This window comes from Trachemys scripta, chromosome 24 (assembly GCF_013100865.1).
Source record: "Trachemys scripta elegans isolate TJP31775 chromosome 24, CAS_Tse_1.0, whole genome shotgun sequence".
NCBI classification, from domain to species: Eukaryota; Metazoa; Chordata; order Testudines; family Emydidae; genus Trachemys; species Trachemys scripta.
Window position 1 is genome coordinate 5624660 of NC_048321.1, and position 25806 is coordinate 5650465.

At 49.0% G+C, this 25806-nt stretch overlaps 2 protein-coding genes across 5 annotated transcripts in view; one reads left to right on the forward strand and one right to left on the reverse strand.

Moving 5' to 3' along the window:
• Position 1: 1 nt before the first annotated feature.
• On the reverse strand, positions 2 to 4812 carry VPS72 (vacuolar protein sorting 72 homolog). Its single transcript, XM_034756712.1, has 6 exons — positions 4608 to 4812; positions 4033 to 4185; positions 2843 to 2954; positions 2414 to 2593; positions 1271 to 1415; positions 2 to 965 (listed from the first exon to the last, which is right to left on the reverse strand). Exons 1-6 carry the CDS (start codon positions 4719 to 4721, stop codon positions 575 to 577), a joined length of 1095 nt encoding a protein of 364 aa, XP_034612603.1. The 5' UTR covers positions 4722 to 4812; the 3' UTR covers positions 2 to 574.
• Positions 4813 to 18652: 13840 nt separating this feature from the next.
• The window catches only part of PIP5K1A (phosphatidylinositol-4-phosphate 5-kinase type 1 alpha), a 41685-nt gene continuing 34531 nt past the window's right edge, over positions 18653 to 25806 (forward strand). For all 4 annotated transcript variants that reach the window (XM_034756482.1, XM_034756483.1, XM_034756484.1 and 1 more), the window contains exon 1: positions 18653 to 19031. In XM_034756482.1, the coding sequence (XP_034612373.1) occupies positions 18668 to 19031 (364 nt within the window). In that variant the 5' untranslated portion in view covers positions 18653 to 18667. The remainder of the gene's footprint in view (positions 19032 to 25806) is intronic.

Genomic DNA, 25806 nt, shown 5'->3' on the forward strand with positions numbered 1-25806 from the left:
CGTCTGTCCTGTCATTTTATTATCTTTCTAAACGGTTAAACAGGAGGCACCATTTCCGAGCTTAAAATCCATCCTGCTCCTTACAGAATAAGTGATTCCCACCCACTGCATGCCTCTGCTGGTGCACGCTGGTTTGGCTTTTGTAGGGGCTTCTGGGAGGGTTGGGCTGTGCACAGTGGTTTGTTTTTGTAGAGTCTGCTGGGAACAGCGGGCTGGACACGCTGTTTTGTCTTTTGAAGTGCCACCCAGGAGGGACGGGCTGTGCACGCTGGTTTGTTTCTCGTAGGGTCTCCCAGGAGAGAGGGGCTGTGCACGCTATTTTGTTTTTCGTAGGGTCTCCCAGGAGGGACGGGCTGTGCAGACTGGTCTGGGTCTGGTAGGACCGCTGCACGCATTGCTTTTTTTATTAAAAAATAAAATAATAAATAAAGAGCAATGAACCACCACCCATTTGAGTTTGAAAAACAAAAATACGTAGGGAAGAAGGAGGGGTGGGTCAATACTGAGCCACCCAAAGGTGCCTGTGTCTGTTTAAGAAGTTCCCTCCTGGAAAGGGAACAGACACTCCTGGGCTTTATGTGGCCGGGACGGTTTGTTTGATGATGATTTTCTGCCGGGTCGCCCGGACATTTGGATCCGTTGCGGGCGGCCCCGCCCCCAGGGCCGCAGAAGCCGCCGCATTGGGCAGCCCATGGGCAGTGATGTATTTCTTGTAGGCCTCACGGATGATTTTGAAGGCCCGGATGTTGGAATAGGGGATGTCGGTGATGGGGTCCCGGTAGACGGCCGGCTTGTGGGTGACGGGGCAGATCTCCTTCACGGGCAGCTTGGGCTGCTTGGCCTTAGGGAAGAAGCGCTCAAAGGTCTCGTCGTCGCTGAAGGTGATGAAGGTGCGAGAGCATTTGCCAGCCGGGGAGGCAGCAGCCTGGGGAGCCTCTGCTGTTTGCTGCATGTCTTGATCCAACCTGGGGGTGGGGAGAAAACACAGGAATCAGCTTGAGCTTCAAATGCAACAGCGGGAGTAAGAACATCCAGGGCTCTGGGGATGAGGGGGCACAAGGACACACGGTGCTTTTGGAGAGGTGCGGGGGGAGACAAAGGATGTACTAGGCACTTGTGCTCAGTAAAGGAAGCAGAGTTGGCGCCTGCCAGCCAGAGTGCAGGAGTCAGCAGGGACAGTGAGACCTAGGAGGGAGCTGGCAGCCCATCCCGAGGGGCCGGAGTTCAGGCTAGGGAGATGGGGATTGTATTCACTCCTCCCAACACCTACCCTTCCACATCCACATTCTCCTCCTTCACCCCGAGGTCAGTGATCAGCGGCATGGTCCCCGAGTAGTAGCGGATCACCGGCCCCACACACTTCCGCTTCTTCTGCACATGCTTCCTCTTGTCAGCTTCCAGCCGCTCGTAAGTCTCTGCAAGGGCGATTAAACCGAGGGTGAATGGAGCAGGGCGCGGAACAATGGGGCAGCTTGGAAAACACCATCAGTCAACGATCCGGCTACCGAGCCCACTCGACTGCCCTCAGAGCTCTGGGCTCTTTGCTTCACACTGGGAGGTACCACATGGAAGCACTGCAAGAGCCATTAACTGTGACTATGACTCCAGCATTTCAGAGGGATTTGTGCCACACCAAAAGCTCTCACTCTGCAGGTTGCAGGTCACCAATGGTCTGCAAACTCCTTCCTGGCGGTCTGAGAACCAAGGAGGGACACACGGGCTCCCATAAGGGGTGGCTGGTATCTGAATGAGCCAGAGAACTCCTGTGTTATGCCTATAATTCTGAACCATTCATGATGGTGAGGGGAGGTGCCTAGGCACGTCTATACATCATCCACAGAACTAATGCTTGGGTACCATTATCCACGCTTAAAATTGGGGAATCCGAGGCACAGAGCAGTGAAATGAATGGCCCATGGCAGAGATAGAAATAAAACCCAGAGTCCAGATTCCACCCCCACACTGCTCTAATCACTAGACTCCACTCTCCTTCAAGAACTAGGAACAGAACCCCGGAGTGCTAGCTCCAGGTCACCTGCTCTAATACTAGATAATACACCCTTCCAGAGCTGGCACTCGAACCTGGGCGTTCCGATTCCCAACCTTGTGCTCTGCCTATCAGATCATGTTGTCTCCAGTGGACCATTACAGCCCTGACTGGTGCGCCAGGGTCCTGCTGCCAACCTGAGTGAAGAGACTGTGTTTCTCAGGGCCTCCCATTCAGCTGCAAGCACAAGGGCTCGGACTGCTCTAAGCCCCATTCTTACATAAGCCCCTAACCCCAGTCATTTCACTCCCTGACCCCACGCTGCTCAGGTCTTCTTTGTGTGGCTCAATTCTGCCACTGCAGTGGGGTGAGGGCTACTGCCTGAAGACCTCACAAGCCTCATGCCCTCCTACCCATGTCACTCACCCAGAGACCGCAGGTTAATCTCCTCTGTGATCTTGGCCTCCTCCAGCAGCTCCTCCTGCGTCAGCGGCCTGTCATAGTTCGTCCCCCCCTTCTTGCGCTTCGACTGCACCTGACGCTCCTGGACACGCAGGAAGGTCTGGCGCGTGTGCTCCGTAGTTGACTGGCGCATGTACTTGCGGCCTGTAAGCCCAAGTCAGGACATTGGGTAAGGCAAGCAGAGACAGTGTAGCTACCAAGAAACCAGCAAAGCAGCCCCACAATGATTCCTCCTGGTCTGTGGATCACAGCTCAGCCCAGCAACTGTACTTGAATAACCTTGAATCAAGCCTCTGCCCTGCAAATGGATGCAGCAGCTTCGAGAAAACCTTACAAACAACTGGTGTCTGCTCACCAATAAATTTGATCCTAATAAGCATCAGACACACTTACTGTCTCCCACTTCATCCTGGAGTTCCAGGGGCGCAGACTTCTCCTCTCGCACCTTCTGGGAACTGCTAGCAGCTGTATCGGGCTTCTTGGGTCTCAGGCTTTTGATGGGCTCCTAGTGGGTTCAGAAAAGAGGTGATGCAAGGAGAGATAGAACCTCCTGGGGGCTTGCTATTTCCAACCCCATTTAAATAAAGAGCCACGAGGGATTTTGGAGCTTGTTTTTGAGAGAGGGCCCCTGCCAACATAAATGCCTTTAAAAAGAAAAGTGCTTTGCCCATATTACTAGTTACACCTTTGATTACAAGTATCAGAGGGGTAGCCATGTTAGTCTGGATCTGTAAAAAGCGACAAAGAGTCCTGTGTCACCTTATAGACTAACAGACCTATTGGAGCATAAGCTTTTGCATGGATCTAACGAAGCAGGTATTCACCCATGAAAGCTTATGCTCCAATACGTCTGCTAGTCTATAAGGTGACGCAGGACTCTTTGTCACCTTTGATTACAGAAAGAACATTTTCAACCTCTGATTTACGTTAACCATTGCTGCAGTCTGTTTATTATGGTTGGTTTCTAACCACTAGACATCACTCCCTCCAAGAGCCAGGAATAGAACCCAGGAGTCCTGACTGCCCATCTCCTGCTTAAACATGAGGCCACACTCCATCCCAGAGCTGGAAATAGAACCCAGGAGTCCTGCCCAGGAGTCTGCACTCCCACTCCTGAAAGGCACTAATTGAAGATGTTTTCAAGGTCCTGCTGCTGATCATAAACGAAACAGCCTATAAATGGAATTGCTGCCAACTCCCCGGCTACCCTCTAAACTAGATTATAATCTGGTTGTACTGAGCGTTTTGGCAGCAGCTTTCATGGGGGTCCCTCCCTCAGCCCAACACGACTATATCAGAAACAGCGGTTAGACAGCTGGTGAGTTGAGACCACTGTCCATCATGCTGACTGTGGTTGTATTGTTGTTTCCTTGCGCACCTCTGTCTGTGTCCACCTGGTGTCTCCTGTCTTGTACTTCAATTAGACGCTCTTTGGGGCAGAGACCATCATTTTCTTCGCTGTCCATACAGCACCCAGCACACTAGAGTCCTGGTCCATGACTGGTGGGTGCTCTTAGGTGCTACCCCAATACAGAACCAGAGGCTGGGTCACCCAGCACCACAACCAGCTGCTCCGTCCTCACCTTGTAAGCCTTGGTGACCACCCTGCGTTTCCTCTTGGGCTCGTCATCGTCCTGGTCACTGGCCGGCTCGTCACCCTCATCAATGTCGAAGTCCGAGTCCACTTCGTCGTCGCTGTCCGACTGGTCGCCTTTGTACTCGTCATCTCCCGACTCCTGCCCGGGAGAGGGGGGGCAAACAACAGTCACAGCTGAGCTGATCCCACTGCCCCTTTGGGAGTCCCGCTCCCCCAGGCATGTTTCCCCCCAATGGGCCCCACTGCCCCCAGCCCAACACACACTGGCCCCACCACAGCTGCCCCCCAAGTGGCCCACAGCCCCCCAACTCAGCCTCCACAGGGCCTTGCTGCACACTCCCCCGCCCCCCAACTGTACTCCCCAAGGGGCCCATTTCCCCCCACAAAGCCCCCCACGCTACCCTCTTGGGGCCCCTCACAGCCCCCCCCCCCCAGGGGCACTGCTCCCCTCCCACAGCGCCATCTCCCAGACCCCACCCAGCCCCCTACAGTTCCTCCCGGGCCCCTGCNCCCCCCCCCCGGCCCCCTCACAGCCCCCCCCTCCTCAGCCTCTCCCCCCACCTCCGTGAAGCCCCCGTAGGTGGTCTGGTAGAACTCATCCTCCTCGGCATTCAGCAGCCCCGCCAGCCGGTTCCCCGCCGTGCGGCGCGGCGCCCTGCCCCCCGCCAGGCTCATCCCGCTCCGCCGCCGCCGAGCGACTGCTCCGGCCTGGCCCAGGGGAGAGCGAGCGCACGCCGAGACAAATCACCCCGTCCCGGCTCGGAGCGCCGAGAGATCGAGGCAGGAGGAGCGGCCAGGGGAGAACGATCGAGCACTGAGAGAGCGATGGAAGATGGGAGGGGCTTGAGGGAGGGCCTGCCCACCTGTCTTCCCTATATCAGGGCTGTGCCTACCCTTCCCCCCAGTCACAATACCCCTCACAGCTACTCCTGACCTCCCCACAACAGGGTTTTATAGGGGGGGTCTCCCCTCCACATGCTGACCCAGATCAGCCCTACTTAGCTTGTGAGAGTTATCCAAGCACCCAGCCCAATGCCCCACGGGAGGCAGCAACTTTTGCCCCTGTGAGAATCCCACTGGAAACCAGCCCCTTGCCATTAGCAATTCTCACCACAGAGACAAGTGACTTCCTGCCACCACAATGACTGGAGACCTGGGACACTGTTGCCAGCCCCCAGCACTCGACACTCATAGTCAACTCCACCCTCCAAAAACATCACAAGACTAGCTTAAAAATCATGATAATATCAAAATAATCAATTATTGGCTGTCTGTTTTTTGAGACTTAAGACGTTGTGATTTCCAGCTTTTCTCTGCAGCCGTGAGGGCTAGAAACTGCCTGTAATGAGCTAGGGCAGGTGAAACTTTGTTATGGGATGAGTCAAAAGGGTGAATAAGTTGCCCATTTAAGCCAGTTGTAAGAGACAGTTAAGGGGACACACTTAAAACAAAGCCTACTAAAGTCTGCCTGAAGACTAGCAGCACCTATTGAGTTCAACTGGGTATTGGGGGGAAGAGAACATGCAGAAACTGAGACCAGACAGAGGAGAGAACTAGAAACTAACCTGAAGGAATGAGTATCAGAGGGGTAGCCGTGTTAGTCTGAATCTGTAAAAAGCAACAGAGGGTCCTGTGGCACCTTTAAGACTAACAGAAATATTGGGAGCATAAGCACTTGCATCTGAAGAAGTGAGGTTCTTACCCACGAAAGCTTATGCTCCCAATACTTCTGTTAGTCTTAAAGGTGCCACAGGACCCTCTGTTGCTTTCTGAAGGAATGAGCAACTGAAAGCATGTGGCTGACCCCAGAAGAAACCTGGGGAGAGTTTTTTTGGGTCAGGAGTGCAGGCTGAAAAGCATGTGCTTGGTTCTGTGAGCAACAGAAGTTGTTTCTTGCTATTTGATTCCCTCTGCATTCAGAGGCACAGGACTTCGTACATTAGGGTTACCATATTTTGAGTGTCAAAAGGAGGACACTCCACGGGGCCCCGCCCATGCCCCAACTCCACCCCTTCCCCAAAGTCCCCGCCCCAATTCCGCCCCCTCCCCTGCTTTCCGCGAACATTTGATTCACGGGAAGCCTGAAGCAGGTAAGGGGGAAGTGGGGGGAGGAGGCGTGGCCCAGTCTGGCCCCCCCGGCGTCTCCAGCCTGGGTCGGCTTGGGCCCTGGGGTCCCAGCCCTGGGCCAGCCCCCGGCCGAGCACCCCCGGCCCGCCCAGCACTGTCGGTCCCCAGCCCCCGGCCCGGCACCGCCGGCCCGGCCCCCGGCCCCCGGCTCGGCATCGCCGGCCCGGCCCCCGGCCCGGCACCGCCAGCCCCGCATGTCCCGATTTTCCTGGACATGTCCGGCTTTTTGGGATTTCCCCCTGGACGGGGATTTGGAGCCCAAAAAGCTGGACATGTCCGGGAAAATCCGGACGTATGGTAACCCTATCGTACATTCCTTGTAAATAAGCAAAACTGCATCACAGAAATACCTAGCTCCAATTTCTGCTCCCCACGGGAACACCCACAGGGCCCCAAGTGGTGACTAGCAAGTTTGGTCAAAAGGGGCAACACTGGCCTTTTTAAAACAAAAATGAAAGCTGAGATTCTCTGTTATGTAATCACATAACTCCAGCAAGTGGGGCTTTCACAAAAACACCAGATGCTGCAAGGCTTGACATAAAATACCATTGAGATCAGTGCAGCAGCAAGAACAATAAAGGCAAGAGTTGGAAACACTGCTGGTAGGATGATACAAAATGGGGGCCCCTCATGATCCAACAAATCATTAACAGAGCACAAAGAGACAGCAAAAACTCCCCCTCTCATACTGTGCCTCATCGGTTACACCTGTACAAAGTAAGCGTAAAACACTGCTGTCCCAATTTGATTGCACTTCATACTCACTTGGCACAGGTGTCAATAGTGACATGTGGTGCAAAGCTTGAGAGAATCAGGTAGCTGGAAAGAGCAGGTGTAACTCCACTGACCAAACCTGGCCTTCTGCTTCAGACCTGGGCCAAGAGAACATAGAGATCATCTCAGACAGTCTGTTGAAGCAATCTGGCAAGTTGCCTAATTATTTTGAGAGCAGTTGTGACCTGATACCAGCTAGTGTTACTGATTGTTTATACCTGCCTCACTAGATTTCCCTGATGTGCTCGTGGTTTTTGCTTTGGAACTGTATCTTGGGGATAAAGACTGAAATCAAAACAGGAGCTATTTAGAACCAGCTCCACTGATTGATATCTCCCGTTTTCCCTTTTCCTTGTTTTCTTGTTGCTAAAGCTGTTTGCATTGAAACAGGATAATTCACGAGAATTCTTTGCCCTGTCATGGTGCCTTCCATCTAAAGATCTCAAAACACTGTACAAACATTAATTCATTATCTCAGCCCTCCCAATCCCAGGAGGTAACTCAGCTGTGGGGATCCAACCAATAAAGCAAACCTCAGCCCAAACCACTGAGTTTGGATGCAGGACCATGAATCAGCCTCTGTTTTTGTTGTTGTTGCTGTTTTCATCTGAGTTCAGTCTTGCTAAAAAGTTGCGGGAAACTTTCAAGGAAGCTGATTTGAGTCTGACGTTTGGCACAAAAACAGGTTTCACGTCTTCATCTTTCAAGGCCAGAGGGGACCTTTGTGATCATCGAGTCTGACCTCCTGGATTACACAGCCAGAGAACTTCCCCAACATAATTCCTAGAGCAGAGCTTTCAGAAAAACATCCAATCTTGATTAAAAAGTTGCCAGTGATGGGGAATCCACTATGACCCTTGGTAAATTTTAAGTGGTGTCAAAACCAATCTTCCCCTTCTGATATCAAAATTCCCCTGCAGCCCAACTGTGATGGCACAAACAGGTTTCTGACCGCCAGTGGGAAATAAGACCAATGGACAGATGCATCCCAATTTAAGGAACAAAGACCCACAGGCCAAATTCACCCTGAGTGTAAATATACACAATCCCACTGACGTCAATAGCAGTTGCATCCACTAACACAAGAGATGAATTTGGTCCATAAAGAAAAATAAACCAGATCTCAGCAGAATTGTCTCTGCTGAGGAAGTTTTTCAAAATTTTCCACAAGGCATGACTTTATCATGGTGCATTCATTTCTGATCTCCTAACATGATTAACTCATCTTTGTTATAAATCTAGATTTATAATATATCTGGAAGAAACTGACCATGCTGAGCTGAAAACGCATGATTAACAAATTATCAGCCGATCAGCTTTGTTGCTAAAATATGTACTGAGAATCTAACTCCTTCTGCCTAGTTTAATTTGGAACCTACTGGTTTTTTCACACCATAGGAAGTTCCATGGCATTTTGCTAAAAGGTCATTTTAAAGGTCTGTTAAGCAGAGAAAACTTTGGCATCTGCAGCCATGTCTACCCTACACAATTATGATGACCTAATGTCAGCATACAGCCACCGCAGTGGTTGAAGCGCTTGTGTATGTGCACACTTGGCTCCTTGTGTCGGTGGTGTGTGTCATCGCCAGAAGCGCTTATACCAACTGTATTGCTAGTGTGTAGGGTTACCATATCTCATAAATAAAAAAAGAGGACCCTCCACGGGCCCTGGCCCCACCCATTCCCCCCACCCCTAGCCCCGCCCCAACTCCGCCCCTTCCCCGTCCTAACCCCGCCCCCTCCTCCCTCCCACTCCCAGCCAGGGGGAAAGGACTGCCCCAACGCTACCGGCTTTAGGGTTTGCCGGGCAGCCCCCAGACCCTGCGCCCCCAGCCGGCGGTTCCCCAGCGCAGCTGGATCCCGGGAAGGGAAGCGCCCAGCCGGGGGCGCAGGGTCTGGAGGCTGCCCGGCAAACCGTGAAGCCGGTAGAGCTCGGGCTTTGGGCAGCCCCTATGCCTCCGGACCCTGCGCCCCCAGCCGGGCACTTCCCCTTCCGGGCTCCGGCGGTGCAGGGTCCGGAGGCACGGGGGCTGCCCGAAACCGGTAGCGCTCGGGCAGCCCGGCTCTTAAACAGAGCCGAAGAGTCGGGGAGGAGCAGAGCCGCCATTTTCCCGGACATGTTCGGCTTTTTGGCAATTCCCCCCGGACGGGGGTTTGACTGCTGAAAAGCCGGACATGTCCGGGAAAAAGAGGACGTATGGTAACCCTACTAGTGTGGGGCATTGTGAAAGCCAGTAACAGTTGACATAAGTATTGCAGTGTCTACACTAACACTGCGTCGACCTAATTACATCGACCGTGACGCTGCTCAGGGAGGTGGTGTTACTAAATCGGCAGAGAGAGCATGAATTTAAATGAAGACACTTCCACAGCTAGGTCGACACAAGGCAGCCTATGTCGACCTAACCATGTAGTATAGACCAGGCCTAAATCTAACCTGACTTGCCTGGGTTTCAGCTAGTTTCAGGTTTGCTGGAGTCAGTAGCTCCTCCTAGTGTAAGTGGCAAGAAATAACATTTGGAGATTGTATCATACGCTCATTCCATCCTACCTATCTGATCTCACGTCCAATCTACTCCTCACTGCCCTTTCAAATTTCATCTCTCTCTCTCAGGTTTGATTGACGGTTACCCTGCATTGGAACCAGGGCCAGCTCCAGGGTTTTGGCCGGCCAAGCAGCCAAAAAAAAAAAAAAGCCGCGATCGCAATCGCGATCTGCGGTGGCAATTCGGCGGAAGGTCCTTCGCTCCGAGCAGGAGTGAGGGACCATCTGCCGAATTGCCGCCGAACAGCTGGACATGCCGCCCCTCTCCGGAGTGGCCGCCCCAAGCACCTGCTTGCCAAGCTGGTGCCTGGAGCCGGCCCTGATTGGAACAGTATCATTTTAAACCTGCTTTGCATTGATGTAAATGACAACACAACACTCAAGACAATGGGGAATCAGGCTTAGAGTGCAGAGCGTGCATGTGTTTGGTTGCTTGCATTCGTGGGAACGTATAACCCAGGAGCGATAACAATGGAGGAACTGCTTGAGGCAGGGAATTCAGCAACAGAGAGGGCGTGCTGTGGCCCTAACCAATACCCCAGGGTCATCCGCCCTGCTCGGAAACACGTCTGCTACGTGGCAGAGAGTGTAGCTCCAGAATAGGCCTTAAGAGCCATCAGCGGACCTACAAATAATTTGAAATAGACAGTCCATGAAAGACAATCATCCTCAACTTCAAGGGATTCCCGACGAAGATGGTGATGAATGTAAAATAAATAAATCACAAGAATTATCTAGCTATCGCCATACATACATATCTGTCCACGTAGGGTCTTATACTGGTGCCCATCATCATGGTATCTGGGCGCCCGCGGAATGGACCACATCCTGCTGTGCCCCTACAATTCATGTTAGTTTCATGGGAGGTGCAGCGCTTCTCAGGATCTGGCTTGTTGAAATCAGCAGGACGGTCTGAGCAGGATGATGACTTGTTCTACGTGGTTCAAATCACCAGCTTGCCCCAACCGGGACGTATGGCCCTCTTCTTACAAAACAAGCGGCTGGCGCTCCGCTGATTTACAGCAGCTGAGGATGTGGTCCAAATTATGTTCCAGCATCGCGACTCAGTCCAGTAACAATGCTTACAAAGTGTCCTAACACATGAAGGGCTTAAACAGTCATCTTTTCGGTATGTGCTGGGTGCTCGGTGATAGATTAGCCATAATTCTGGATTGTTACCAGATGAGGGTTTTTTAACACAATGAGGTTTGCAAAAAATAAAGCCCTCTCTGGAACTGTCTCTTCTCCCTTGCCTCTAGGAGCTTAATCCAAAACCCACTGAAGTCAATGGGAATCTGAATCATCAAAGTCAGAAGTGGAAAAGACCTATTAGATTATCTAGTCCATCTCTCTGAGACCAGGGAAAGTTTGTTCTCTATGGTACATTTTCAAATACTTTGTCTAGTCTAGTTTTAAAAGTCCCCCATGCAATCCAAGAACTTATTGATGTTTGTAATGTTTGTAAACCATCTGTCTATCTCCAGAACAGGTACAGCACACCCTATGGTCATTGATGTTCGCACTACAATAGCAGGGGTCATAATCCAAGTGTCCTGGCCAAATTCCAATTTAAGCCATAACATCTTCGCGTCCTGTTCTAAATTGGTGCACAGAGGTGGCTGCATATGAATGGTGGAAGAAGCAACTCCTGTATGCCCAGTCTTGCTGTAATTTGTAAAGGGCTTTGGGACTCTTCTGAATGAACAAAACTATGGCAATCTAAAATAATTATCTATCATTTACAGGGAAACCTGGACTATCCAAATGGGAACTGTAATTTCAGCAAATCAATTTCAATCACACTTCTCAAAAAATAAAATTCTGGTTTGGACGACATTTCCAAATTTCAGAGTATGTCTACACTGCTGATGATAAAGCTCAACCGCTAGGAGAGAGCTCCCCTCCGTGAGGGGAATAGCTCCCAGCACTGTAACACTGTCTACACTGCCACTTTACAGCTCTGAAACTTGCATCATTCAGGGGGGTGTTTCTTCACACCCCTAAGCGAAGAAAGTTTCAGCACTGTGTCAGTGTAGACAAGACCTCAGATAATCCAAATTTCAGATAATTGGAGTTGGGAAATGTTTAGCACCAGTCATGGTGGTTGCATGGTTTCTGCCTGGATTTTTTAATCTGTATTATTTGTAGCTGAAGTTTCAGTCACTGAATCCATTAGTGCATATCTGCAGGGGAGACTCGAGATATAGGTCTGCTGGGAACAATGGCACCAGAAGGACAGCAGAAGTTGAAGGGAGGGACAGCCAAATATGAGTGAGTGCTGCTGCGACCTGGGGCACAGGGTCTCAATGCCACTCACATTTGGCCCAGCCACCCCTGGGCCAAGGGAAGGGATTCTGCCTTTATGCCACCCAATTCTGGTGAGAAGTCAAGGGGGGGCCTGCTCACCCCTCTCAATGTACCCCTGCTGCCAAGTTCAGGTTCTCAAAAGTGAGTGGCATGACCCCCCTGTTTAAAAAGTATGAGGCGATGGCTCTTTGGCCCTCCTGTTGCCGGTTCCCATGTCTGGGAGAAGTACATTTCAAGAAAGGACTGAAGTATGGCTAACTGCATCAGGGAGAGGGTTCTAGTCATAGCATTCTCAGGGGACTTTTCATGGGTAAATAACTGGTGCCAGGTGTAATTTTCTAAAGGAAGTAAGGCTTGACACCATGGGAATGAGTCAGTTTCCAGAAACAGTGAAATCCTGACCCCTCTTAAATTTCACAAGTCAGTATTTGGCTAGCTAAAGAACACAATAAAAACCAGGAAAGAATTTCAAGGTCCTTTTAATACTCACATGATGGGCTGTAGTCCACGAAAGCTTATGCTCTAATAAATTTGTTAGTCTCTAAGGTGCCACAAGTACTCCTGTTCTTCTTTTTGCGGATACAGACTAACACGGCTGTTACTCTGAAACATGACTAAGAGCAAGAGTCCATGGGATGAAACATGCTCCGACAAAAACAGGAAATCGAGTCGTTCACTGTGCAGTTGTAGCAGTGAGAGTTCGCCTCTTTAGAAGGAGTTTGGTGGTCACTAGGCCTGTAAACAGAAGCCTACCTGGAAATCCAGGTCAGATAAATAGGATCATTAGCATGTCTATAGCACCTTCCATCCAAGGATTGTTCTTCCTTTGCCATGTCCCCTGAGGGTAGGAGGAGAAATAATCCTCTTAGTTTGCACAAGGGAGATTCAGGTTAGATATCAGGAAACTTTGGAACTCTAAGGATAGTTAAGCACTGGAATTAGCTTCCAAGGGAGGTTGTGGAATCCCCATCATTGGAGGATTTTAAGAACATTGGAGGTGCTAGACAAACACCTCTCAGGGTGGTCTAGGTATACTTAACTCTGCCTCAGCAGAGGGTGGGGTCGATGGATTAGATGGCGTCTTAAAGTCCCTTCCAGACCCAAATTCCTATGATTTTATGATCTCAAATTAACCCTGACAGCCCCCAATGTCAGGTAGATATTATTGCCCGCATTTTACAGCTATGGAAACTGAGGCACAGAGCAGGGGACAGGACTTTCCTAAAGTTACACTGTGAGTCTGTGGTAGAGATGGGACTAGAACTCACATGGGCAATGTGGGGATAATGGTAAGGCTCCACCTCCCAGGGGGATGAACCCGGTGAATTAAGTAATGTCTGCATAGTACTTGGTCCATGTAAAGTCGAAGTACAAATTATTATTCTCTGAGAAGTCTCCTCCAAGATAGACCTGATATCATAGGCAAAGCACCAACGAGAAGCTGGCATCACCACCTGTGTACAGGGCAGCTCACAAGAGGAAATGAACTCAACTTAAAAATAACAGCCGTCAATCAGGACAGTGTGGGGCCTGCAAGCCCCCTACACAGGGCCTCTTGAAGACAAAGGGCTCCCTGAGAGCACAGGAGCCTGTCTGCGTAGAACTGCCTACAGGATGCAGATTAGGGTGACCAGATGTCCCAATTTGATAGGGACAGTCCTGGTATTCAGGGCTTTGTCTTGTACAGGCGCCTATTACCCCCCCACCCCCATCCTGATTTTTCACACTTGCTACCTGGTCACGCTAATGCAGATTGTAGTCCAAGCTAGGAGTTTTCTCCTGATTTGCTTGAGGGCGGCAGATGGAATGTGATTTTCTCATAATTACTATGAGCTGAGATTTACCAGACTTAAATTAGTGTTGAAGAGGTGGAAAGGAACAACCAGAAAAACATCCCGGAGTCTGGATTTTGTAGTATAGAAATATCACTTGACATGTAAAATAACTACAATTGCCCCATGGTTTATTGATTATCACCTGTTACAGGACTGGCCCGTCGACAGTCTGATTATACTCTTGTTATGTCGCATTGAAGCAGTCTTCTTATGGAATCAAGATTAGAAATGCTCCTTAATTCACTGGACCAAGCTACCCTTTCTTTTGTGATTGTTGCTAAAGACGAGAAGATTGGATCTGTCTGAAATCCCCACAGCAGCTGTCATTCCTTCTGTGATGTGGAGCCCTGACAGCCAGCTCTCATGTTTTGCCTGTAGGTGGCAGAAGCTTTCTAATGCCTGCCCACAGAGTCATCCCAAACAGACCTATTATTACCCTGATGAAAGGACAGGGGTGTAACGCAATGCTTTGTTTCAAGGCTGGTAGCCTATCTGAGTCACCAGTTAAAATAAAGCGATGCTTCATTTGACAGGGAGCTTTCAAAACAAGGACTCTCCTAGCAGCTGCAACGGTCCCATTTTGTTTTCACAGCAGAGGGTCTTATCGATGGGGTTTCCCTTATAACACTGACTCAGTTACAAATAACGCATGGCATTTCTGACCTCCATAGCGCTTCATGAATGTCCACTAATTAACAATTCCCTCCTGACCAGGGCCGGCTCCAGGCACCAGCTGAGGAAGCTGGTGCTTGGGGCGGCAGATTGTTGGAGGCGGCATTCTGCCCAATCCTAGGGCGGCACGGCCCCCCCTTTTTTTTTTGTTCCGCTCCGGCTGCCCTGTAGGGGGCGGCAGCGCGGAGAACAAGAGTGCCCTGCAGGGCAGTCCTCTTCCTTCCCTCCCCGCCAACCGGAGCGGAGCCCTTTTGGCAGGCGGCAGCGCAGTGGGAGGGGCCGTGTGGCAACGCCCCTGCTGTAGCCCTGGCAGCCCCCTTCTCTCTCTCTCCCGCCCGCTCCCTCCGCCTCCCCACCCAAGCCGGTCCCCCTGCACCCACGTTCCGGTTGCGCCGCAGGTTTTGTGTTTTTTTTTGCTTTGCCATTCTTTGCTTGGGGCGGCCAAAAAGCCAGAGCCGGCCCTGCTCCTGCCCATGCTGTATAGGGGTTAGGTATGTGTTATTATCCCCACTTTACAAGAAGTGAGAGTAAGGCAGAGAGGTTAAGTGACTTGCCCAAGGCCAGAGATGGAATCAATGTCACAGCTGAAACTAGAACTCAGGAGTTCCTGTTCCGCTACTTCTGTGCTTAGATAACTAAGGTATGCTTCTCTGTCAAAGATAGTGTTGTATAATCTATTGCACCTACAAGGCATCTTTCATCCCCAAATTCTTTGCAATCTTGAATAACTGCTGTCATCATTGAAATGCAACCAGCTCTGGGGTGGAATGCAGCAGCTGTTTAATAACTCACAGCAATGCTACATGACAGGCAGTGAAGAAGAATGTCATAACCAAGTGAAACCGCAGTGAGGATTTAGGAAGGCAGAATTTAATCATTCAGATTTACTCAGGAGGACCCTCTTACTTTTGAGTCAAGAGATTTTCAATGCTATACACACATTGCATGCATGCTTTCACCTGGCACTGCGAGATGACACTGCAACCTGAGGGTCTTGACACTGCACCAAGACACCATCAAGTCATTGGGACAGCATGATGCACCAAGAAGAACTTTGCACCAAAAGGTGACATGCCACAATTGCACGGCAAGATGACAGGCCACAATACAACATAACCACATTGAACTCTAGAGGCCATCCCCTAGTTGTGGTCCATGATGAAACTGGGCCAAAATATACTAACATGGCATCCTGGCTTGATGACTTGCCATAATGTGACATGACAACTTTGTGTTAAAACACAAGCAGTTAGTGTTGCAAACATTACAATGTCTTGCTGTGTTGCAACATGGCAGCACTGACCCACAGGGGCTGTCATGTAGTATTGTGACAAGCTGGTGTGGTCATGCAGATGGCATGATACCCTGCATAAACTAGGGTGACCAGACAGCAAATGTGAAAAATTGGGACAGGGGGTTGGGGGTAATAGGAGCCTATATAAGAAAAAGACCCCAAAATCGGGACTGTCCCTATAAAATCGGGACATCTGGTCACCCTAGCATAAACACTCTTGTCTTGGCATGACAACATGTCAGACTGACCAGTGATGCAATATAATGTCATTCCTTGTTGCCACATGGCCAAAAGACCATGGTTAGGTATCAGGATATCCTGATGTGACAAAGGGCCATTGCCTATCAATGCAACATGATATAGTTTCTTGTCAGCATATGACAGCATCCACCCAATGTCCATGGTGTACTGTTGTGGTGTCAAGATGTGTTAAGCGCTTGCCTAGAGATGCAATATGGTTACGTTTCTCGTGGCAAAATGGTGCTGCAATCACAAGGATTTGACTTGGTCACGGAGGTCATGGTATCCGTGACATTAACAGAGCTCTGTGACTTTTTTGGCTTCAGCTTCAGCCCCACGCATGGTGGGGCTCCGGCTGCCAGCCACGCACCACGGGGCTTCGGCTCCAGTTCCGCACTGCAAGGCTGGGGCTTCCGTGGTTTATTGTTTATTACCCGCGTCCTGTCCCTGACTTTTACTAAAAATACCCATGACAAAATCTTAGCCTTAGTCATGATGTGATCCAGTGAGGTCAGCACATGACTTGGTGACACATTGCAAAGAGATAGTGCCAGGACACTACATGACACAGCAACATAAAGAGGTTTAGCTGTGACATGGTGATTTGACCTACCATGGCAATGTGATAGATGAGGATATAATAGAAGAAGTGTTTTAGGTGAAATGGTATTTACTCCCTTTGTTTTAAACTGGTTGGGGTTACTGGGTCTCTGATTGCTCTTGGTGAACTCTGTAACCAGAGCTGTACAATATATGAAATCTCCTCCCTTTGACTTGCTGTACTTGGAGGGCCAATGGCAGGCTACAGCAATACACCATAAACTGTTGTTGTTTAACTTAACATACAATTTGGTCCCAAACTTATACACCAGTCATGGGAATTTAGTACCTCCCACTGTGAAATAAGGATTAGACTCTTACCAAATAGAAAATTCATTCTTATAAACCGCAAATCCCAGATCTCTCAACTCAGCTAGTGATACGGCGAGGTCAGGATGTAACACGCCAAGGCAACGTGACATCATGGCAATGTGGTGGTGAGGTCATGGCATGATATGATGGTTTTTTTAAAGGGAAATCATGTCTTACTAATCTATTAGAGTTCTTTGAAGGGGTCAACAAACATGTGGACAAGGGGGATCCAGTGGACATAATGTACTTAGATTTCCAGAAAGCTTTGACAAGGTCCCACGCCAAAGGCTTGTACGTAAATTAAGTTGTCATGGGATAAAAGGGAAGGACCTTTCATGGATTGAGAACTGGTTAGAAGACAGGGAACAAAGGGTAGGAATTAATGGTAAATTCTCCCAGAATGGAGAGGGGTAAGTAGTGGTGCTCCCAAGGGTCAGTCCTAAGACCAATCCTATTCAACTTATTCATAAATGATCTGGAGAAAGGGGTAAAAAGTGAGGTAGCAAAATTTGCAGATGATACTAAACTGCTCAAGACAGTTAAGACCAAAGCAGACTGTGAAGAACTTCAAAAAGATCTCACAAAACTAAGTGATTGGGCAACAAAATGGCAAATTAAATGTAATGTGGATAAATATAAAATAATGCACATTGGAAAAAATAACCCCAACTATACATACAATATGATGGGAGCTAATTTAGCTACAACAAATCGGAAAAAGATCTTGGAGTCATCGTGGATAGTTCTCTGAAGACGTCCACGCAGTGTGCAGAAGCGGACAAAAAAGCAAACAGGATGTTATGAATCATTAAAAAGGGGATAGAGAATAAGACGGAGAATATATTATTGCCCTTATATAAATAGATGGTACGCCCTCATCTTGAATACTGCGTACAGATGTGGTCTCATCTCAAAAAAGATATACTAGCACTAGAAAAGGTTCAGAGAAGGGCAACTAAAGTGATTAGGGGTTTGGAGAAAGTCCCATATGAGGAGAGATTAAAGAGGCTAGGACTCTTCAGCTTGGAAAAGAGGAGACTAAGGGGGGATATGATAGAGGTATATAAAATTATGAGTGATGTAGAGAAAGTAGATAAGGAAAAGTTATTTACTTATTCTCATAATACAAGAACTAGGGGTCACCAAATGAAATTAATAGGCAGCAGGTTTAAAACGAATAAAAGGAAGTTCTTCTTCACACAGCGCACAGTCAACTTGTGGAACTCCTTACCTGAGGAGGTTGTGAAGGCTAGGACTATAACAGCGTTTAAAAGAGATCTGGATAAATTCATGGAGGTTAAGTCCATTAATGGCTATTAGCCAGGATGGGTAAGGAATGGTGTCCCTAGCCTCTGTTTGTCAGAGGGTGGACATCATGGATGGCAGGAGAGAGATCACTTGATCATTGCCTGTTAGGTTCACTCCCTCTGGGGCACCTGGCATTGGCCACTGTCGGTAGACAGGATATTGGGCTAGATGGACCTTTGGTGTGACCCAGTACGGCCTTTTTTATGATGCAGTGAGGTCAGCACATCACTCAGTGACAGCGGGATAAGGTCAGGATGTATGGGGCTGGGACGATATGGAAAAGGCGGGACATGCTATGTTCTGGCAACGCGGGCAGGTGAGAGGTGAGGTGCCACAATGAGGTCAGGACACGCGGTGCCATGACCTGATGAGGTCAGGACATGCGGTGCTACAGGGACATGATGTGACGATGAGGTCAGGACATAAGACGCCATGACAACGGGGTGAGCTCGGAGCACCGTGGCAACACAAATGAAGACATGACAAGCCATGTTATGTTACCATGGCAACATCCCGGTATCACCATGATGTGCCAGGCCCACCCCTTGACATCATACTGGAGGAGGTTATCATTGTTTTTGTGGCCTTCTCCACTGTCATGTGACCCATGGCGGCTTCCACTATAGCTTCGCCCCCCCCACCTCTGTGCGCATGCGCTGCAGCCAGCTCGAGAGGCGCCCAGCTCCCCGAGTTTAGAAATAACAGGCGGTGGCCGCAGCCCGGCCTCGCCACCCCTCCCATCCACGCTGAGTGGTTCGGTCTGGAGCCGGCCGGGCGAGTCCAAGTCGGAGGGAGCGACCCAACGCGCCTAAGCCCGAATGGTGCGGTCCTGGGCCGCGGGCGGCACCAAGTGAGGGGCCCCCGGGGGAGGGAGGAGCTGCCGGCGGCCAGTGGAGCAGGGAGAAGCTCCAAGATGGCGTCGGCCGGCCCCGAGTCTGGGGGCAGCAGCAGCAGCAGCGCCGGCATCGCGGGTAAGGGGGGCCCGGCGGGGGAGGGGGGAGCGGGGCCCGGCGGGGGGGGGAGAAGGGGGGCTGTAACCTCCCCAAAGGGGCGGGGGAAGGGAGGAGGGACCCCATGTGTGGAGACCGGGGGGGCGCTGGGGGCCGAGGCCCCTATAGGGGGGGGATGTGGGGGTGGGGTAGCTGGGCGGGAGCTGAATCGCCCCCTCCCGCGTGGCTCTGCCCCTAGAGCCTGGGGGCCGAGGTGTGACCCTCCCCCCCCCTTTCTTGGGCGGGGGGTCGCCTCTGTAAGGGGGGCTGGGGTTTGCAAGCACTTGGGGGGCTCCGGCTGGGGATGCGCAGGGGGCAGGTGCTGGGGGATGCTCGGCGAGGTGCTTCCAGCGTCCCCCGCGCTGCTCTGGGCTGGGGGGGGATAGCCCGGCTGTGTGCAGAGACCGCTCGTCGGGGTGCTTTGGGACCCTACGGGAGCACGCCCGGTGCTGTGGGAGGGTAAATTCTCATCAGGCTTGTTTTAGGAAGAGGCTCCATCCCTGGGCAGCCAAGGCAAAGATTCCCCTAGTCCTTTCTCTGTTTACCGGGGTGTGAAGGGGTTTGTCACTGTTAAAACAGCGGTGACAGACACCTCCGCACCCTGGAAGTCCTGGTCCCTTCTCTTTATTAACTCGAGCTGGACCAGGAATGGTGTTGACAGGAGCTGGAAGGAGCTCTGAATGCTATTGCTAAACCTGGTGATGGAGGCTTGTAATAGTGAAAATGGGGTTGTGGCAGCTAGCCACCCCTGGGAGACAAAGGGGCAGATACTTAGCACTCATACAGATCTCCATGTTGCATCTTCAGAGCACTTCACAGACACTAAGGCTATGGCTACACGGGCACTTTTTCTCGCTCAGGGGTGTAGAAAAACACCCCCCTGAGCGCAGCCAGTTACAGCGCTGTAAAGCACCAGTGTAAACAGTGCCCCAGCGCTGGGAGCTAATCCCCTCGCGGAGGTGGAGTACCTGCAGTGCTGGGGGAGCTCTCTCCCAGTGCTGGCGCGCGACCACACTCACCCTTCAAAGCGCTGCCGTGGGAGCGCGTTGGAGTTTCGAGTGTAGCCAAGGCCTAATTCTTGCAGTATCACTGGGTGGGGTGTTACTGAGTGCCATCCTCTTTTGATAGGAATTGGGTTGGGTCTCCTGATAACATGCCAAACCAAACACCTCTCTCTAGCCTGTGGCTGTAGTGCAAGTGAACTTTTTAAAAAGGCCTTTAGTTTACATTCCAAACAATCACTCAACCCTTTGTGATCTGTTGACGTATGTATCCTTTTATTTAGCATTTACTGCACAGGCTTTATAATCTTTCCACCTTCTCCTCTTCCTCTTGTCCATCACTTACGGATTTGTCTGCACTAAACTACTTTGGGAAATCTCCCAGAGTGGTAGCAATGGTGGAAGCTCTAGTGTAGACAGGGCACTAACATCTTTGTCATCTAGAACTGTTCTAAGCAGCATTAACAAAGCAGTAAAAATGCCGTCTACACTAGTGCTCCTACTGTTGCTGCCACTTTATCAAAAAAAAAGTCTAAGGGTATGTCTTCACTAACAACGTTAAAGTGCTGTCGCGGCTGTGTAGCTGGGGGAGAGCTCCCCCAGCGCTGTAATAAAACCACCCCCATGAGGGGAGTAGCTATCAGCGCTGTAGCACTGTCTGTACTGCCACTTTACATCGCTGAAACTTGCAGCGCTGGGAGGGGGGTGAAATAAAGTTGCAGCACTGTAAAATGGTAGTGTAGACAGGCACAGCCTTTGGGGCAAGTGATGGCCATTAACCCTTTGACTGTCCTATAGTGTGGATTTTAAGATTTTCTATTCTTTGACTAATTAGCAAACTGGCTTAGACCAGTAATTGTCCCCTCTGTTTCAAATGACAATTGCCTTATCTCGTGATCTTATTGCTGTGACACAGGAGGATGCAAACGCTGGTCCTGAATTCAGCAACCCTCTCCTCAAGGATTTAAGGGTATCTTGGTTCTCTCTCCAACAAACACCTGCAGGCCCCTCAGGAGCAGCATTGTCAGGCTCCAGAGGAAGCGGAGTACAGCTTTCCTTAGGTAGAATGAGCATAGTAGTTGGATATTAAAAATGGCTTGGTAGCTTGGACGTGGAGAGTGCGCTTCCTCCCCACAATACAACTAAAACCACTTAAAGACTTGGCATGGTTATTAGGGGGCTATCCACATTCCAGAGTGGCACGTGTTACTATTTACCCTCTGGCATATTACTCAATTACTGGCTTCTCCCTGCATACATAAAGGGGATGACTGTTTCTGAAACTTGTTCCACCCTTTCCTCCTTAAAGTCCAGTCATGCGGAGTTTCCCCCACCCTCTCTGCAGGACATGGAGATGTTGCCTCCTTGTTTGTTTTTTTTTAACTATGTATGGAAACACCCAAGACTGGAGGATCACATCTTGTTGCTTTCAGTTTGAAGTGGGACAACACGTGCCAAAAGTAGCAGTGTGAGACTTGCTTGGTTCTTTGTGTTCACTGCAGTAGCCACTCCAAAGATATAGTTCCAACTGAGTTTTCATTGTAACCTTGAGTTTGGGCCCCTTTCTCAAATCTCCAAACAAAGGACTATAGCCTCAGATCTAACCTAATTTTGAGAGTGGAGGTAGAATTTTTCTGACCGATTTGAAGTTAATTGCACAAGGGGGTTCTGAATTATGGTAAACTCCGCAGCTGCTGCCTTCAGAACTGGGCTCTCAAGGCAGAACAGAAGTAAGTATGGCAATCTTGCAACCTCCCTACAACAGCTTTGGGATCCCCCCACGGTTACACCACCATGAAATTTCAGATATAAACACTTGAAATCGTGAAACTCACTGATTTTTTTAAGATCCGGTGGCCGTGAAATTGACCAAAGTGAACCATGAATTTGGGAGGACCCTAACTATTGGAGTCCTAGGCCTCCATTTTAAAAAGTCTCTTGCCCTTTTCCTCACAGAGCTAAACTTCAAAACCCAGGATGGATTGTTTTAAATCACCAAGTGAAAAAGCTCAATTTAACTTATAAATGTTAAGAAACTTTTCCATTTGTATTTCAGTTATTTTCTTAAGAAGGGTAACAATTAAAACATGCTGATTTACAACTAAATAGAGCCTTTACACTAGATTTGGTACATCTTTTTGCTACCTAGGAAGGTACGCTATAAATATATGCACTTATTTAAGCAGTCGTATATAGTCTGATATTTTCAGATTTTTATTAATTTTACATTTTTAACTTTTTAGTAAAAGGTGAATGACATACTGCTTATTTACTAGATAATTAACTTTTTGCTCATGATTTGTGTCAAACAGCATTAGGATGGTAACTGGGATTTAATTAAACACACAAAACAACATATCAAATTTATTTTTATTTAAACAAGCCCTTAACACAGCACATGATCTGTTGTGCCATATTTGTAAAGGTTGACCTCCAAAGTTAGATGTTTTTGCCCTGATTCTTTCTTCATATAAAAAAAGCAGTCTTTAACTCAAGTTTTGATAGGGGTTCATGGATTCAACATATATATATTTTTTAGATATATGTTTTAAGAGATTATAGGTTTTCGCCTTAATATGTATTAAATTCAGATTCGTTTTAAACATTCATATTTAAAAAGAAAAACATTATATTTTATCTAAATTATAAAATCTGATTTTTTTTGCCCTCCCTTCCCCCCCCCCCCCAAATCGATTTGTATCCACCCTGTCAAAATCTAAAATGATCTTTGGTGGGTAGTCAACTATGTGAACATAAGAATGGCCATACTGGGTCAGACCAAAGGTCCATCTAGTCCAGTATCCTGTCTTCTGACAGTGGCCAATGCCAGGTGCCCCAGAGGGAATGAACAAAATAGGTAATCATGAAGTGTTCCATCCCTGTCACCCAATCCCAGCTTCTGAATGCTCTTGTAAACTGCACGCTGTTTTCTCACCCTGGTCTAAACTTGCACTTTCACTTTTGCTACCATTTAATGTAGCTACAATGGTGGGAAACTGAAGAAAAACCTAGTGCAGAAAAACTTCATGCGCTTGTGTTTGCAATACACATGCTGGCATTGGCCAAATTGCCCTGTCCTTTAAGACAGAGGAGAGATGGTACCAGGTGATTTAAAAGAACAAAGTAGTGTGTTTGCTTTTCTAAGCAAAATACAAACAGGTCTGTCAAGCTGGAAGTTTCTTCTTTGGAAGATTCTTTAGAAAGAAGAGCATGAAAATACAGGAAAAGTTTTATCACCTGGCATGGTGGGGGAATGGGGAGTGCTGGTTAGTCAAAAATTCCAGTTAACTAATGGAGGGAGAGGGTTGGGGCACGGGGTGAGTGTGTGCAGGGTGTGGACTCTGGGAGAAAGTTTGGGTGTGGGAGGGGGCTTGGGGCGGGGCGTTGGGGTGCAGGAGTGATTTCAGGGTGCCGGATCTGGGCAGCGCTCAGCTTGGGTAGCTCCCCGCAAGTGGCGACATGTCCCTGCTGTTCCTAGGTGGAGGCGCGGCCAGAAGGCTCTGTGTGCTGCCTCTGCCCGCAGACGCTGTCCCCGCAACTCCCATTGGCCGTGGTCCCCAGCCAATGGGACCTGCGGAGCCGGCATGCGGGGCGGGGGCAATGCATGCAGCCCCTGTGGATGTTCCTCCGCCTAGGAGCAGGAGGGACATGTCGCCACTTCTGGGGAGCCAGGTAGGGAGCCTGCCAGTCCTGTGCCAACCAGACTTTTAATGGAGATATCAGAGATGCTGGTTTCTAGAGCTTTATGGTTGGTAAAATGCTGGATAACACAGCTTTTACTGTACGATGGTTTGTGGTGGTACGATAGCACCATTTCCTGAATTTCTTAAACTTGAGCCCCCTTTTGGAAAACACAGCCTTTAATGCTGGCATGTGTTGTTAAAGGGCAACCCATCTTAACTTCTTCATCTTCCATGCCACTCCAGCTAGTCCCTCACTTGCCCACACCCCTGGAAAATAATGGGCTCTGAAGCCTTTTATTTCTAGGTGACTGGTTCAATTACAACCCAGGTTAGGAGGGACTGAAAGGTGTTACTGCTTTGTCTGTGTGGTTGTCTTTGTCCAGATCACACTAGACAGGCATCTGCCCACTACCGTTGACAATTTCAGCAATAGAGGCCAAGGACTACGCTTTTTCCTCTTACTCTTAGTGTTTCTCTCCACATGAAAATCCGGAATAAGGTAGGGTGGGTATTTAAAGTGGATTATTATCTGTTTCTGATTAACCCTGTATATGAACACTCTTATTCCAGAATAAGCATGCCTTATCTGAATTAGTCTAATAATGTGGACTAAGCTAATTTGGAATAAGGCACACTTATTTTGGAATAAAGGCTTGTCTACGCATAAACCGCTACAGTGACACAGCTGTGCTGTGTAGCGCTTCAGTGAAGACGCTACATATGCCAACAAGAAGGGTTCTCCTGCTGGCGTAGGTAATCCACCTCCTTGAGAGGCAGTAGCTAGGTTGACAGAAGAATTCTCCCATCCATCTAGCGCTGTCTACACCAGGGTTAGGTCAATTTAACTGTGTCGCTCAGGGCTGTGGATTTTTCACACCTCCCAAGCAACATAGTTATACTGACCTAATTTCATAGGGTAGACGAGCCTAAGGGGAATTAATCAGGAGTATCTCCCTGGGTAGATGAGGCCTTAGATGTGGGCCCCTCCAGCTCAGGACCAAAGCACGTTGACACTGCTGCTTGTGCAGTATCTCTTTGGTGATGCAGAGCTTCACTCTAGGGCTGTCAGTTTCACTTTTGATAAAGACTAGATGCAATGAAAACCAGAAAATGTGACACAGATCTTGTAGGTAGTTCTTGATCTTTGTTGATTACTTTGTAATATCACAATTATAATACCATTAAATATGTTAAGGTGTTTTATAATCCCCACTCACTCTCCCTTGTTCTAAAAGCCATAGCACTCAGGAGACAGAATGGCATTTTAGATGTAGCCTAAACTCTATTCTGCTGGAAAATGACAATTTGCCTCCCCAAAGTGGGGGAAAAAAACATGGCCTGAACACATGACAAGGGACCAGTGAGTACCCCAATTTCTAATCCCAACTCCCTCTGTGGCCTTGGTTGAATCACTTAACCTGTCAGCATAAATTTCTTTTCTGTAGAATGGAAATAACAGCTCTGTGAAGTAAATGGGCAAGTGTTGTGAGGATAGTCTAGAAAGCGTTCCTGTCAGAGTGCTCATGCTTTCAGAAGGGCTGAACTGTCTTCTGTAGATACTGATGTCTGCCACTGTGTCTCGAGGAGCCAAGAAACTTAAGATATCCTTTCCATGGGAGATGGAATGTGGTTTTCTCCTTTTAGAAACAACACATTTACATTACTTTCACATCTAGCCTTTGTAATTAAATAGCTTTTTGTTGCAGCACTTGCTGGTTGACTCGTACCAGGATGTAATTGTACTGTTTCATACTTACATAATACTCTTCATCTTTAAAACATTATAATGCTTCTTACCGAACTATCGCCAAACCCGGCCTCCTGCCTGCTTGGTGGTATTCCCACTTTACAGATGGGGAAACTGAGGCAGAGAGGTATTGGTGAATCACTTCACTACAGGGGAGTGTGTGTAAGAATCAAAAGAACGGCCATACTGGGTCAGACCAAAGGTAGTCCAGTATCTTGTCTTCCGACAGTGGCCAATGCCAGGTGACCCAGAGGGAACGAACAGAACAGGCAATCATTAAGTGATCCATCCCCTGTCGCTCATTCCCAGCTTCTGGCAAACAGAGG